This window comes from Lasiosphaeria miniovina (genome assembly GCF_030549165.1).
Source record: "Lasiosphaeria miniovina strain SMH2392-1A chromosome Unknown B0T26scaffold_6, whole genome shotgun sequence".
In the NCBI taxonomy this organism is placed as follows: Eukaryota; Fungi; Ascomycota; class Sordariomycetes; order Sordariales; family Lasiosphaeriaceae; genus Lasiosphaeria; species Lasiosphaeria miniovina.
In genome coordinates this window covers 463,034-478,566 of record NW_026848225.1, presented here as the reverse complement: position 1 = coordinate 478,566, position 15,533 = coordinate 463,034, and the positions used below count along the sequence as shown (strand labels likewise).

Genomic DNA, 15,533 nt, shown 5'->3' with positions numbered 1-15,533 from the left:
CGATATTGCTACGCCTATTGCCGGACCGGTTGAAGTTAAAAATGGACTTGTTCCATGGAGAGCGGCGGGAAGGCACATCACTAATAAAAAGAAAACGAGCCTATGAAATAGTTCCAAGCCGATGTTTCAGACCTCCACCGAGTGAGCCGCAGCGGAGGATTTTAGTCAAATATCCACATGTTTCAATCGAGGGGCTAGGTTTGACATTTATTGCTACGTAGCTTGCTTGCCAGGGGGGAAACTGGACAGTTGGAAACGGATCTGGGCCTTTTTGGCCCTTCCATCGCTACGCCTCAGCAAGGGCGGCGCCGCCGCCCCAGCCGTGAATCACTTGCAGCAATGCCAACCTAGGAAAGGTAGTCTTGGTCAGGCTGGTCAGGCCAGACCAGCTCCAGCTCATGTGTTGGTCAGACAGAGCAGATGAGAGAAGGGTGGCCAAGACCCCACACTAATGAGGGGGGCGTCAAGCAAGCAGTAAGCAGTGCAGCGAACCGAGAATCAAGATCAAGCGAGAGATACGGCAATTAATCAGCACCCGACGTAAGCGGGAGGGAGAACTGCCCTGACTTGGCGATGATATTCTCACGAGATATCAAGAGTTTTTTCCCCCATTCTCAAGCTGCATCATGAAAAAGGGGGAAGGGAGGGCCTAGGCTTCCGATCCTAAATGACCGGCCTAGTGTCCCCTGCGGCTGGCCCATGCTGAACGTAACTTGCAAAAATCTGGTAAATCAATGTTTCGGGCATGAAGAGCGAGAAATTTGGACCGTCAAGCGCACAATTTGACGGCCGCGCCGTGTCCTTCATGCGGCGATGGATCAGGGTGGGAAATCACAAAAGTCTCGGCCGGCGGCACAGCGCTTCGGGTGCCTGACGACGCCTCGAGCCCACCTGCTTGCTGCTTGTTGCTTCGCTGCACGCCCCGCCGAACATGGAACCTCGACGCACCACCTCCGGGGCTGGCTGCTGCCATCCTTCTTCCAGGTTTCCACTCACTCCATCTGACATGCAGACGCAGACCGCAGACGCTTCGTTCAGTTTGGCCACTTTGGTGGTTGTTTCTAAGGCTGTTTCCGATCCCACACCACACACCCCACAAGAAGTACTCGCAAAGTACCAACAGAACGGAAGAATGCTGCCTTTGCCGCAATCCCCCATGTCGGATGTCCCAACTTCAATCAACATGGAGGCGTGTCTCGAGCTATAGCTGGTAGCTAATGGGTGCGGCACCAGACTGGGCAGTGGGCACTGGCAATGGGTCTCGCGAGGGCATAACCCAGTGATCAGAGTTGAGATGAACTCTCAAATCCGTGGGTTGCAGCACTGAGCTGCACGCCTGGGCGGCAGCGAGACAGCGACGAGGCTATGGCGCTGGGTCTCAGCGCCGCACTATCCACCACCCACGGCCCTGACGTACAGGCGTACATACACCTACGTCCTACCTACGTAAAGTACCCCTCATCATCTCTTGTGTGAGTATTATAGAACACGGTGCTGCACGTTCCGGGAATGGCGCCCTCCCCCAACTCTCCTCATTTGGTTTAGCGCAGCCATTGCATCATCCCCGCGACTCTACGTCCTTGCGCCTAAACATAAATAAAAATACCTCCCCCGGCGTCTCTTTCTTGTATTATTGACCTTTGCCCTTCTCCATATTCTTCGTAACTGCACCAGCATGCAATACGGCGGTTTGTACGCCAGATACAGCGATCTAATCTTTAGCGCACTTCCTCCCAGGCCAGCCAGGCAATGTTGGATGCCCGGAGTGCAAGACCACATTAACACCTAGGCCCCCGGCAAACCCATCTACAATCCCGAGCAGGACGCAATATACACCACCAGAATCTTTTCCCACTCCTGAATTTCCGGTCGCGCAGCCTCCTATGCTACCATTTGAAGGGAGCGCAATGTTACCTGCTGTACCATCAATCTTGGGTTACAACCCTGCACACAACACCACGCTGGCCATATATGTTGATGGCCATTGCTTGGCAAGCTCCTCCTTCTGGACCCAGCTCGAACACAGGTGCCACGGAATGGCCATCTTCACCAGTAATCTAGATCCTCCAAAAAGGTCCTTAATGTTGCTAGGGCGAGGCTCTTGATAGGATAGTAAACGTCCTTCAGACTGCAACAGCATGTGCAAACCAATAGAAATCTGGACCTGGATAGCGCCTGCCGTGAAAATGTGACACTAGTTTCAGCCAGCTGCAATTGTTCCTAAGATGAAGTTGGGAGCTCCGCGATACGTCTACCATAAAACTAGAATAAAACGACGATTATTCGGCCATCAATAATGGTAGTTATTCCTCTAGGACCAAGTGGCTAAAGCTGGACATTTAAAGTTTTAAATGGCTTAAAAATACTACACGGACTATCGAAACCCTATATACTAGTGCCTAGCTTCAAAACTTTACTCGTTCCTGCCAAAAATAAAATTCCAACGCACTGCCGAGTTCTAGTCACCATCTTCCCTTTCCGAGAAACCTCAGATAACAACTCAATTATCGCTTGCCCCGTCCCGCCATGTCGAGCACAAATCAGACGCGGGTTCTCACCCCGACCTCAGAAGTCATTACGACTCACCGAAGCTCCTTGGCTCCTCCTCCGAAGCGTGGGTTCTCTGCGATTTCCCGCGCGTCGTATTCCTCGAGCTCGTCAGCGTCCGACTATCACGACATAGTCGAAATTCCCGAGGTGCTGAACTCGCAGGAGACATTGGAGTTCTTTGGCTTCCAGCCCGACGCTGCCAAAATGATCTTTGAGTCTTGGGAGCAGCTACAGCAGACGCCGCGACAATTGGGACACGGCGAGAACATCCTCACAGCAGCAGAACATTACATTATTCGCATGGCAGACGTCGAAGATGCATGGCTTCCTACCCATAACTAGCGACAGGCACTAATCAAGATGGGAGTCAACAGTAACTTGATAGACGCTATTCTCGATAACAATTTCGACAAGATTCGCAAGTCTGCGTCTGCATCTGCGTGGGTTATCGACACTTTCAGGACATCTTGGGAATTCCTAGAAGGTCTCGATAAGCGAGTTAGCCGTAAGAAGGACGAGATGGATCGCCTCGTCACTCCCTCACCCAGCATCCTACCACGTCCTGCCATCCGCAACCAGCCCGGCCTCTTAGATGGCTATAGCGAGCCTCCTATCTTGAAGCTTACTACAATTACTACTATGCCGGACATTGTTGAGGGGAGAGTCATGTTGCACAAGGGAGGAGCCATGACGAGATTGGTTTCCGTATTTAATGATAACGGATCTCTCAATCTTGCCCGACTTTTTTCCCTTGCCCCTACGGACTTCCATCGTACCAGAGTAGATCTTCTTTACTTTACCAAGCATCTCGACATCGCTGAGCAGTACGGCAACTTTACCCAGCGTCGCGTCCCAGGTGAAGAGGGTGCAGTCCTGTCTTTTGCTGTCCCAACCGAGCTCCTCGATGATCACAGAGAGATACTTGGTCGAGATTGGCAGCAGCTTTAATGGTGGTCCAGGGGCCCTGTCCGTTCATTGGAGGATGTCCAACTCACAGCATCGCTCACTCAGTACACAGACGCCCCTATTCTCATCGGCTTTATCTGTGGCATGGCGAACGACAAGGTTGCCTAGCTCAACGCCTCTTCTGAGTTGACCGGACAGTACATGAAGACGACGAACGAGTCAAACGCGTCTCAGCATGTCTTTCAGTCTACATCTGTCCAAGCAGAGCTGCAGACTCAGTGCACCGGATGGGTGTGGATTCGCTCTATGCGATACTCACCTGAGTTCGCCAAGCGTTTACTCCCCAAAGACAAGGATGAGACAGCATAACGGCAAAGAACAAGTCTAAGAGGCCACGGAGGAGATTCAGGGGAATTGTAAGTGAAGGCAGGTACGCCTGATCAAGGTGGTCACACTGAAGGTACTGAAGAGAGCGAGCAAGGACTGGTATTGATAAGAGACTTCAACCTGGCCCTCGCAAAGGGGGCGAGGGCCACTGCTTATATACATGACAGAGTGCAGGGCGGGCCATGACAAAGGAGTGAGGTCTTGGCCCACTCGGTACGCGTGTGAGTTGGTCGTGTGTGCGGGTTGGGGTTCTTTCCTTACACATGCCCAGATCCCGGATACCATTGAACGGATGAACTCCGCCGGTCGCCTGTTTGCTATACTGTAGCATAACCGTGATTAATTATCAACTATTCAAATGTTCTCTTAGAGCTCAAACCGTGACGGAGATGCGTGGCATAAGCCGGCTCAGGAGCTAGGCTCCCTATAGTACAGGCCCCTTGTGGTGCGCTATGTATCCATCGGTTCTATGGATGCGCGCTAGAAAGGCTGCCATAACACAGGTACCCACACGGTACTTGTAAGAGACTTGTGCACTTGGTGTCGAAGCCGCCGAAAATGGCGACACGCGCCAGCCAAATTCGGCTGCCAGAACACCGTATTCTCTGTGTATCGTGTATTATTAGGCATGTATGTAGGCATGTACATGCTGTATGTATGTATGTATGTACATACATACACCGGCGCTCATTGAGTGGCTGGAACAGGCCGGTCAAGAATTGGCTGGATGGCAAGTCTCTGTTCGATCAGCGCTCTGGATGCCCAACCGGACAGCAAAGGCACGTCTTAGAATCGGCATATGCGAAATTGCTGCCAGCGAAGCGTCGATAGCTTCAACCGCCTCCCGCGGCTCTCGCCCGTTGCGAAACAGGTCCAAAAGAGGTTTGAAGGCCGTTGTGATTCGAGATCGTGGCTCCATCTGGAGTTGCTTTTGGCGATGCCGGTACGGAGCACCTTCAGGTTACCTTGTCCGCCATTGCGCAAGGGTGCGGGTCGAGGGCTGGGGGGGCCATGGCGATTGGACGGCGGCCCCTTTTCACCCACACCAGCGCGAGCTTCCCACGTGATTTAGGGCCCACCCCAGCGGATGTACCATTGTACCGCCCCTGTTTGGGGACCCCCAGGACCGCAGCTTCCGTCTCCTCATTCGACCCAATTATGGCATCCCAGAAGGGCCCTCCCGCCTCGTATTTCTTGGAACGGTAGCCCGTCCTTCAGCGCTGCTCAGCGCCCTCCTCCCGCCCTCATCAGCCCTCGATATCTTTCTCGGAAATAATCCACCCTTGAGACCAACTCTTTCTCCCTCTCTCTCCCTTGCGAGCGCCATAGTCCGTTGTCGATTTGTGTGTTTTTCGGCGTCTGGCGTTGCAGTGTGTATGGACGAAGCCCAAAGTGTTCGCACGCCTGATCGATCACTGTGATCGCTGTGTATAATCGCCCCCCGCCCGCCCTCGACCTCGCCCTTGTCCTCTCCGTCGCCCCTCCCTGCGGAACCCGTGCCTTTCGATGGCTCGTTAGCCAACATCCGCAATCCACTTACTCCCCACCCGGGACCCTTGATCCCGCCATAACCCCGGGTTCCTCTTCTGCCCTCTTAGATCCCCCAGACGCAGCAGTGGGCATTGGTTTGGTCGCTCTACATATTGTCTGTCATCTTGACGAGGCCCTGCTTTTGGTTTGCGAGCAGCTGCAGGGTCGAGCGCACGTAGATTTGAAGTTGGCCGACTCGAATGGTCTTGGGCCCAGCATCTAACCTACTTTCCAACACCCGCCAACGCCACCCCGGCATTGCTACGACTCGCACCCCGACGACGTCCCCTCGGCGAACTCGAGCCCTCCCGCGACGTCGATGAGATACTGTACACGATCGCTTCTGTTCTGCTTAGACCTCGTCTGATCCGCTACTGTTAGGCGCTCCTCGATCTTTGTCCTTTGTGTTCTAGCCTTGGACCACACCTGTTGGACAAAACAAGACTCGTCCAAAACGCTCTTCCAGTCTACAAGCCGATTACGCTGTCAGATTGCTAGCAGGCAGCCCTGAGTCTCTGTGTGGTTGGACTTGCAATATGGCGGGATATTCCAGACCGCTCAGCTTTTCTGAAAGGCGAGGGAGTGTGTTCAGCGACGAACTATCTCTCAATACTCATTCAGTCAAAATGTCGCAACAGCGTCCTCGGGGACCTCCCACCCCGAGCATGAGCACGCCGGCAGCCGATTTTGATCAGCAGCTCACTGGCTCCCCACCGCCGCCACCGACGCCAGCGGCATCGCCAGGACCGTCGCACTCACGGCCCAACTGGAGCAGCGCCGAAGAAAGCGAGGAGGTGTATTTATCCGAGCTTCGACAACACTTCGCCAAGTGCAGTAGCCCGCAGAGAACACGCCTTCTTGCTGACTTGCTAAACCTCTGCACCAGCCAGCAACTCAGCTTTGTGCATCAATTTGTCAGCCCGCTGCTGAAAAAGGATCCCTTTACCAGCCTTCCAGATGAACTCTGCCTTAGAGTAAGATCCTTTTCTCTCTAGTCTAGTTGTTGACCGAGAGCTTGATATTGACAATTCCTTAGATTCTGTCGTTCATCGACGACCCAAAAGTGTTGGCGCGGGCATCCCAGGTTTCCCGGAGGTGGCGCGATCTTCTCAGCGATGACATGACGTGGAAAAATCTGTGCGTAAAACACGACTATCAGCGGAGGCTGTCTGAGGTCCACCCGTCAATGCAACTGCTCCCAGTCATCAGACCAGAAATATTCCCAATCAGCCACCAAGATGGCGCCCCCACGAGTCACAGCTATCCGGGAGCGATTCCGCAGCTGCCGTCGATTACACCGGGGTCTCTGAGCCTCGATGGGAGCTCTAGCGCAATTACGACTTCTCGACCCAGGGTCAAGTCATACAAGTCGCACTTCAAGCAGAGATATCTTGTCGATGCTGCCTGGCGGACCGGCGGTCACAACATCACGAGGAACATCACTCAAGACGGTGGCGTTGTGACTAGCCTGCATCTCACTTCCAAGTACATCATTGTGGCCCTTGACAACGCCAAGATCCATGTATTCGATACTGAAGGAAATGCGCAACGGACTCTCCAGGGCCACGTTATGGGTGTGTGGGCGATGGTGCCTTGGGAAGATATTTTGGTTAGCGGCGGTTGCGATCGCGATGTCCGAGTCTGGGATTTGAAGACAGGGTAAGTTAGCGGAAGATTTTCTCTCCCCGGCCGCCACTGACAAATGTAGGGCTTGTCTTCACACTTTGCGGGGGCACACCTCAACCGTCCGCTGCCTTAAGATGTCAGACGCCAATACAGCGATATCTGGGTCTAGGGACACGACTCTGCGGGTATGGGACATCCGAACAGGGCTGTGCAAGAACGTCCTTGTGGGCCATCAGGCGAGTGTCCGCTGCCTTGAAATTAAGGGCGATATCGTTGTCTCTGGCAGTTACGATACCACGGCCAAGGTTTGGAGCATATCGGAAGGCCGCTGCCTTCACACCCTTCAGGGACACTACAGCCAGATTTACGCAATCGCCTTTGACGGCTACAGAGTAGCCACCGGCAGCCTTGATACGAGTGTCAGGATTTGGAATGCCGCTACTGGGTAGGTTTCCTATTTTCTAGGTGATTGTGTTTTGTGAGCAACCCGCTGACAATCTTGATGCAGTGAATGCCAGGCGGTTCTCCAGGGCCATACGTCACTCGTCGGGCAACTTCAAATGCGTGGCGGTACGCTCGTTACTGGAGGTAGCGATGGGTCGGTTAGAGTCTGGTCATTAGAGAGGTTTTGCCCTATTCACCGCCTCGCTGCGCACGACAACAGTGTCACCAGCCTGCAGTTTGACGACACGCGAGTTGTCAGCGGTGGCAGCGATGGGCGAGTCAAAGTCTGGGATCTCAAGACTGGCCACCTTGTTCGCGAACTCATAACCCAAGGTGAAGCAGTATGGCGCGTTGCCTTTGAGGAGGAAAAGTGTGTCGCCATGGCGCTGAAGAACAGCAGAACGGTTATGGAGGTAAGCAAACCCAGCCACCTCAATTCTGCATCAGCCCTCTAACAAATGTGTTTAGGTCTGGTCTTTCTCTCCTCCCGATGAGGTGCTTTATGAACGGCCCTTTTCATTACCTCAGAGGGTATTAGACGCGCCGGTTCCTGAAAGGCCGCTGAGTGCCTTCTCTCTCGACTACGACAAGTCCGGGAGCGTTATGCAGGACGTGGAGATGCTCGATGCCGGTCCGTCCACTGCTCCTCTACAGCAATCTAGGACTAACTTCTTCAACGATGACGATGAGAACTTGTGAGGCAGTGGATCAAGGTCGACAACGATTGCATGAAGACGTCCGATGTCGGGACGTTTCCGAGAGATTAAAAAAGACCGGATCGAAACATAAACTACATGTTAGGGCATAAACTTTTATCTGATTTTCGTCTGATTTTATCTTTATTTTGTTTTTTCATCGGCTTTCAGCCCATCCCCACATTGGCATATGGATCCTTAGGACAGGCATTTCTGGTCTATCAAAACACGAGCGGGAATGTGGAGGCATTGCTACGGCGTTATTAGCATGGTTGGTAAGATATCAGGAACAGCGTTTTGGAGGTCAGTCACAATTATGGTATTACATAGCGCAAGAAGACAGACAATGTTTGAATCCCGAACCTAGTGGATATGGCCACATGAGTATACCAGGTAGGCAAGCCCAGGAATAATTGTTTTGCATTAAAGCGGTTTAAGTCTCGGAGCTTCCTTGATATTGATTTATGTCTCTGCTACATTGCATACTAGGTACTAAGGCCCAACTACCGCAAGATCGAGAGAAGTTTGACTGCCGTGGTAAGCGCGGAGGCTGTTAAGTCGTAGCGAGCCAGCACTCGGTTCCCAATGCCCGAACTAACCCAGCGTCTGCGGTTTTATCTCTCCTGGAGCTCGACCGAACCGGTATTAGGTTGAATTTTCATCTCATAACACAAAAAATTAAGGTACGGAGGAATCCAAGACTAAAATAAAATAAATACCTGATTCCTTAGTAAGTTCGGTTTCAACACTGGTCTTTTAGCGTTGCAGAAACTCACCAAAAAAAGCCCCCACCAAAAAAAGGGCTCAAAAAGCTTTGCTCCGATTGGTTCCCGACCCCCAACCCTGCGGTTCGCCAAACCCGGCTTAGCGTCTGCCTGAGCTCGTTCAACAAGCATCCGTCGCTTCCCCAACGGGTCGCTTTTTTTCTCAGTCCGAACCGAACACCGCGCAAATCGCATCGCCGTGCACCTGTCGATTCCTCCGCCATTACACCATAATGTTCTCGCGAGCCGTCCGACTTACAAGGGCAGCGCCCTTCCGGGCCGCCCCGCGCGCCCCCATCCCTTCCCTCGCGGCCAGGCGAACTGTCACCACCAATGCCGCCTCTGCGCAGGTCGACAAGAGCTCCGTCCCCCAGGTGTGTGGAAGTGCATCCGTCAGCTAGCAGCTGTCCCATCAATCGATGCTGTGTTTTCGGACCCCCCGCCATATTTCCTCCCTGTGCTCCTGCTGCGTGCTCCCGTCTGCTCTCAAGCGTCGGCAGCGATCTTATAAGGGGCCGATCTAATGCTTACTCCGATTAGTCCGACGATGAGCCTTTCCAGGTCACGCTCAGTGATGAGAGCTTCGAGACCTACGAGCTCGACCCCCCGCCGTACACAATGGAGGTGACCAAGAAGGAGCTGAAGCAGATGTACTACGACATGGTCGTCATCAGGTACGCGGTCCGCTGCAGTGCGAGTTGCTGACTGACGGAGCAACAACAGTTGCGTCAATTGCGTGCGTCGGAGCTGACCGGGGCTGTTTTTGGTTCGCTAGGCAAATGGAGATGGCCGCCGACAGGCTATACAAGGAGAAGAAGATTCGGGGGTTCTGCCACCTTTCCACGGGTCAGGAAGCTGTCGCGGTCGGAATTGAACATGCGATCGAGAAGACGGACGATCTCATCACCGCCTACCGATGCCACGGCTATGCCTACATGCGCGGCGGTACCGTCCGCTCCATCATCGGAGAGCTCCTCGGCCGGCGTGAGGGGATCGCCTACGGAAAGGGCGGCTCTATGCACATGTTCACTAAGGGCTTCTACGGCGGCAACGGCATCGTCGGTGCCCAGGTCCCCATCGGTGCCGGACTCGCCTTTGCCCAGAAGTACACGGGCACCAAGAGGGCCACCGTAATTCTCTACGGTAGGAGAAACCACAACCACTGAGGCGTGTCAATTGGAAAGCTAATGCTGACTTTGTAATGTTACTCAGGTGATGGCGCCAGCAACCAGGGTCAGGTCTTTGAGGCTTTCAACATGGCGAAGCTCTGGAAGCTGCCGGCCCTCTTCGGCTGCGAGAGTAAGGCCCAAATTCTAATGCGCGAACTATTCCCGGGGAATTGCAGTTGCTGACAATCGTGCAGACAATAAGTATGGCATGGGCACGTCGGCGGCCCGCTCGTCGGCGCTGACGGACTACTACAAGCGCGGACAGTACATTCCTGGACTCAAGGTCAACGGCATGGACGTCCTCGCCGTCAAGGCCGCTGTTAAGTACGGCAAGCAGTGGACCGAGGAGGAGAACGGCCCTATGGTTCTCGAGTATGTGACGTACCGGTATGGTGGTCACAGTATGTCGGATCCCGGCACCACATACCGTACCCGTGAGGAGATTCAGCGGATGCGGTCGACCAACGACCCCATCGCCGGCCTGAAGCAGCACATCCTCGACTGGGGTGTTGCTCAGGAGGACGAGCTCAAGGGCCTTGACAAGGAGGCGCGCAGCCACGTCAACGAGGAGGTGGCCGCTGCTGAGGCCATGGCAGTGCCGGACGCTATGCCCAAGATCCTGTTTGAGGACATCTACGTCCGGGGGACTGAGCCCGAGTTCATCCGGGGCCGCACATTGGACGAGTCCTTCTATTTTGAGAAGTGAGGGCGCCCCGTGTTAGCCCTCGAACCCGAAAAGCCAAGATCAAGCTTTCTTTGATACCACTTGGAATCTACCTTGAGGAAACGCGATTTTCCATCCATCATGCCCTATCAGAAATGCTCAGCGTGGGTGTGTGTTTTTTTTTTTGTACAGTACTCTAATTCGTAAACAATAGATGAAGCCTGGGAAAGTCTGAAATTGAATTGCGCCCAGGATGGTCCTTTTGAAAAGCTATATACTCTGTGTAGTGAGTCAATTGGGCTGTCTTACCATGATATTGTGAATTTAGGGAGAGAGTTCAGTGTCGGCGTTACTCTGTTTAGAGTGCTTGGCAGCTGTGAAAGCAATTTTTAGCGCATCCCGACAGTTGACATCCGTAGTGGCTGTTGAACCTACTTAGGCTTGACGCTACAGACTGCAGCAGTACCCGGTTGTCCAGGGGTTCGCGCATGTGACTTGTGCCACTTTACGCGAGAGCGGGTCGCTGCTGCCTTCACTCAAGTCGCGTCATGAGCGCGTCCAAAGAGTGATTGGCCTCGACTTTGGCCCAGCAAACAGAAGCAGGAAAGCCACCTCGACGCCTGCCTTCCATCAGTTGGGAAGGTTCTCTCTTTCTTTAAGGTCCACCACTGCAGTAATCGTGGCTTCACGGCACTTTCTCCGAGCTGCAACGAGTGCATCCCGAAATCTGCTCATCAAAATGCCCCCCAAGAAGCAGCAGCAGGCCACGCTGGGGTACGTGAAATCCTCGCAGACAACGTTGGGGTGTGTCCCTTCCCCGCCAAAGCCGCCTGCCGCCTTCTTTGCGCGCACCCCCACATCTTCAGCTTCCAATTCCCTCCCCTCATGCTGTCCAGTCGCGATGTAGTGTGTAAGTAGAATGCTTGGCTGACATTGCCTGTCGATCGCGCAGCAAGTTCTTCAGCAAGGCCAACGGAGCCACCGCAAAGCCTGTCCCGACGCAGCAGACCACGCTCTCCTTTTCAACCAATGCCTCCAGCAAACCCCAAAAGCCCGCACCCGCTGCTGCTACTTCTGAGGAGGATGTGCCGAAACCAGATGGCGACGTCGTGGTTTCTAGCAATGTCGAGAAGCCTAGCGAGAAGCCGAGCGTGAAGGAGGAGGCAACAGATTCCGACAAAGGTGAGCCTCTCGCTGTGTCTTGAAAGATGATTGATCGTGAAACTAATACTTCTTTTTCCTCTTGTAAAGACAGCAAGAAGAGGTCAAGGTCAACAGTGGCAAACGGAAAATCTTCAACTAAGCCGTCCAAGCCCAACGGGAAGAGCATAGGGGCTGTTGAGGATGATGACGATGTCGAGAGTGCCGCACCCGCTAGTAAGCGCCTCAGGAGAGGTCGTCGTGTCATCGAGGAGGAGGACGATGAAGATGAGGCAATGGACGACGCTTCTTCGCTAAAGGTTAAGACAAAACCTCCCCCCAAATCTAAGAAAGCAGCCCCCGCGCCAAAAGCCCCGCAGTTAAAGGGCCCCAAACCACCGGCGCCAGTTGTGAAGGAAGAAGTTGAAGAGGCTGCCTCCGAGCCGGCGTCTGAAGTTGAAGAGGATATCGACGAAGACGTCGAAGACGAAGAAGAAAAGCCTGAGGTAGCCGCCAAAGTCCGCAAGACGGTCCAGGCCGCCCTAACTTCCAAGACCAAGGACCCCTATCCGGACTGGAAGCCCGGCGAGCCTGTTCCTTACGCTGCCCTCTGCAAGACCTTCTCTCTCGTCGAGCTCACGACCAAGAGGCTCATAATTATGGAGCACTGCTCTCTGTTTTTGCGCCAGGTCCTGAGGCTTACCCCTGGCGATCTCCTATCCACGGTGCTGCTAATGATAAATAAGCTCGCCCCCGACTATGCTGGCATCGAGCTTGGTATTGGCGAGTCTCTTATCATGAAAGCGATAGGGGAGACCACGGGCCGCAGTTTAGCCGTCATCAAGCAAGATCAGAAGGAAATTGGAGACCTTGGTCTTGTCGCGGTGAAGTCGCGTTCCACTCAGCCGACCATGTTCAAGCCCAAGGCCTTGACCATACAGGGTGTTCATAAGGGGCTTATGAATATCGCTACTGTCACGGGTAACGGCGCCCAGGGCAGGAAGGTGGATGGTATCAAGAAGCTGCTCTCGGCAGCGGATGCCAACTCATCTGGCAAGGTAGACATTACTAAAGACAAGGGCGGCCCCAGCGAGGCCAAGTATCTTGTCCGCTTTCTGGAGGGCAAGTTAAGGCTCGGTCTTGCCGAAAGGACAGTTCTTGTCTCGCTAGCCCATGCTATCGTAGCCCACGAGGCCGCCGAGAAGGACCAGGTTCCCAGCACCGCTGATATCGAGAAGGCTGAGGCCATTCTCAAGACTGTCTACAGGTTTGTGCAAACGCCCCATCGCATGACATGGCCACCTACTGACTACAAGCCCACTAGCGAGCTTCCAAGCTACGATTTCATCATCCCGGCAATGGTTGAGCACGGCATCATGAACTTGCGCGAGCACTGCAAGCTCCGGCCTGGGGTGCCTCTCAAGCCCATGTTGGCCAAGCCTACCAAGGCCATCACCGAAGTCCTCGATCGCTTCGAAGGGCAGACGTTCACATGCGAGTACAAGTACGATGGCGAGAGAGCCCAGATCCATTACGTCGCCAAGGATGCCGACGAGGAGCTTAGCCAGTCGTTGCCAAGCGCTAGCACAGAGGTTGGTCGTGGCGTTGCTTCCATCTTCTCGAGGAACTCGGAAGATCTGTCTAGGAAGTATCCCGACGTTCTTGCGAAACTTGCCACATGGGTCAAGGAGGATACCCGGAGCTTCGTCCTGGACTGCGAGTCGGTGGCATGGGATGTCGTTGAGAAGAAGGTCTTGCCCTTCCAGCAGCTCATGACAAGAAAGAAGAAGGACGTCAAGATCGAGGACGTGTTAATCAAGGTGTGCGTGTTTGCGTTTGACTTGCTCTACCTGAACGGCGAGTCTATCGTGGAGAAGTCGCTCCGAGAACGTCGTGAGCTTCTCCGCCAGTCGTTTCAGCAGGTCGAGGGCGAGTTTTCGTATGCGACAAGCATGGACGGCCAGGAGCTAGACGAGATCCAGACATTCCTTGATGAGTCGGTCAAGGCGTCGTGCGAGGGCCTGATGGTCAAGATGCTGGACGGCACCGAGAGCGGATACGAGCCTAGCAAACGCAGTCGGAATTGGCTAAAGGTGAGTGACCAAAATCGGTTCGCAATATTATCGGCTAATAATTTTTTGTTATATAGATCAAAAAGGACTACCTATCTGGGATAGGAGACTCGCTGGATTTGGTCGTCTTGGGGGCTTATTACGGCAAGGGCAAGCGTACTTCGGTTTACGGGGCGTTCCTGCTGGCCTGCTACAGTCCGTCAACGGACACGTACGAGACAGTGTGCAACATCGGCACGGGCTTCAGTGAGGCCGTGCTTGAGGAGTTGCACAAGGCTCTGTCGGAGACGGTCATCGACCGGCCCAAGCCCTTTTACTCTCATAGCTCTGGCGGCCAGCACCAGCCGGACGTCTGGTTTGAACCGCGGTTCGTCTGGGAGGTCAAGACGGCCGACTTGACGCTGAGCCCTCGTTACAAGGCGGGCATAAAGGAGGGTGTCGACCCCGCCAGCGAAAAGGGCATCAGTCTTCGCTTCCCCCGCTTCATCAAGGTCCGCGACGACAAGAAACCCGACGAGGCGACTACCAGCCGCCAGGTGGCTGAGATGTACCGCAAGCAGGAGAGCGTTACCAAGAGCAAGGGTCCTGCCGTGGATGATGATTTCGAGTACTGAGGGCTAACCCTTAGTGCGTGTGCGCTTGACTACTATCAGAAATCATGTCTTATCACGTGCGTTTGTGTATAACGACAGGGACGGGGAAATGTCCGGCATTGCTGAAGAGACGAACGTTTGCATGTCTTTTATTGCTCAAAGGAATATCACGGGTGGCCTGTTGCGTTAGCTGCGTTGTCTTGCTCTCATCCTTGCTTTATGAAATACAGGTGCTTTCCCCCTTACTTCGAAGTTCAAATGTTGATGCCAAGTAATATTGGGCGAAGACGTTACATGTTGCGCCCTAGGACTAGATGTTTGAGCACGAGGTAATTATACGTGTAGATACGTGCTACACTCCAATCCCTGCATGTTTGTTGACTTGGTACTTGGGCAGAATAAATGTTATAGCACAGCAAATAAACCGGCCAGGAAAAGCCTTGGTATTTTGAAGAGATAGGCCACCAAGATTACAAAACAGGGATTCTAGTAGCTTTTACTAGTAGCTTTCACCTCTATCAGCGGAAAACCTACAAGGCGAGCCGTATAGAACGGAGGCCTTTCAAATCTTGGAAAGTCTTCCACTAACTAACATTTAGGGATTGGGTTGTGTGCTCGTGTAAGTGAGGTGTCACAGACTGATGTACGTATTGTTCTATACCATTCCGCGCACGACATAGAAGCCTCCCTTTTGCTAGGCTCCTTTATGTCTCACCTAACTATTTAAGTTCACGTATCCATATATCTAGCTCTGTATCCTTACACCGGTCGACACAGTAGCTACAAACACATAGTCACATAGTCACCGCACGCCCATGGTAGATAGGATAGTAGATAGCATTGAAGTCGTATCCAGCATCTCGGTATCCTAGCCCGTTTCATCCAGTCCAGTCCAGCCCAGCCCAGTCCGATAGTTTAGATAGAGAGATAGCCTCATGGAAAGTTGGCATCCTCAAAACCAAGAAAGAAAAACGATCAACCAAACAACCATAC

The 15,533-nt window shown here is 53.5% G+C and overlaps 6 protein-coding genes across 6 annotated transcripts; 5 read left to right on the top strand and 1 right to left on the bottom strand.

Annotated features, from left to right (window-relative positions):
- Positions 1–2,508: 2,508 nt before the first annotated feature.
- Positions 2,509–3,680, top strand: B0T26DRAFT_394172 (uncharacterized protein). Its single transcript, XM_060434775.1, has one exon. It carries the CDS (start codon positions 2,911–2,913, stop codon positions 3,496–3,498), a length of 588 nt encoding a protein of 195 aa, XP_060292402.1. The 5' UTR covers positions 2,509–2,910; the 3' UTR covers positions 3,499–3,680.
- On the top strand, positions 2,527–2,892 carry B0T26DRAFT_678565 (uncharacterized protein; the record flags this gene model as incomplete). Its single annotated transcript, XM_060440243.1, has 1 exon — positions 2,527–2,892. One exon carries the CDS (start codon positions 2,527–2,529, stop codon positions 2,890–2,892), a length of 366 nt encoding a protein of 121 aa, XP_060292403.1.
- A 95-nt stretch (positions 3,681–3,775) lies between the features above and the next one.
- Positions 3,776–4,049, bottom strand: B0T26DRAFT_720427 (uncharacterized protein; the record flags this gene model as incomplete). The annotated part of the gene is made up of 2 exons (XM_060442486.1): positions 3,993–4,049; positions 3,776–3,956 (listed from the first exon to the last, which is right to left on the bottom strand). Coding segments are annotated over exons 1-2 (216 nt in total), but the record flags the coding sequence as incomplete, so codon positions are not given.
- A 1,860-nt stretch (positions 4,050–5,909) lies between these two features.
- Positions 5,910–8,142, top strand: B0T26DRAFT_742674 (WD40-repeat-containing domain protein; the record flags this gene model as incomplete). Its single annotated transcript, XM_060444153.1, has 5 exons — positions 5,910–6,347; positions 6,410–7,032; positions 7,082–7,444; positions 7,508–7,856; positions 7,912–8,142. 5 exons carry the CDS (start codon positions 5,910–5,912, stop codon positions 8,140–8,142), a joined length of 2,004 nt encoding a protein of 667 aa, XP_060292400.1.
- A 932-nt stretch (positions 8,143–9,074) lies between these two features.
- Positions 9,075–11,141, top strand: B0T26DRAFT_720419 (dehydrogenase E1 component-domain-containing protein). The gene is made up of 5 exons (XM_060442485.1): positions 9,075–9,276; positions 9,443–9,576; positions 9,678–10,045; positions 10,115–10,201; positions 10,266–11,141. Exons 1-5 carry the CDS (start codon positions 9,136–9,138, stop codon positions 10,775–10,777), a joined length of 1,242 nt encoding a protein of 413 aa, XP_060292399.1. The 5' UTR covers positions 9,075–9,135; the 3' UTR covers positions 10,778–11,141.
- Positions 11,142–12,171: 1,030 nt separating this feature from the next.
- B0T26DRAFT_654341 (ATP-dependent DNA ligase) lies at positions 12,172–14,561 on the top strand (the record flags this gene model as incomplete). Its single annotated transcript, XM_060438535.1, has 3 exons — positions 12,172–13,142; positions 13,200–13,968; positions 14,025–14,561. The coding sequence occupies 3 exons, from the start codon at positions 12,172–12,174 to the stop codon at positions 14,559–14,561; spliced, it is 2,277 nt and encodes a 758-aa protein (XP_060292398.1).
- Positions 14,562–15,533: the final 972 nt, after the last annotated feature.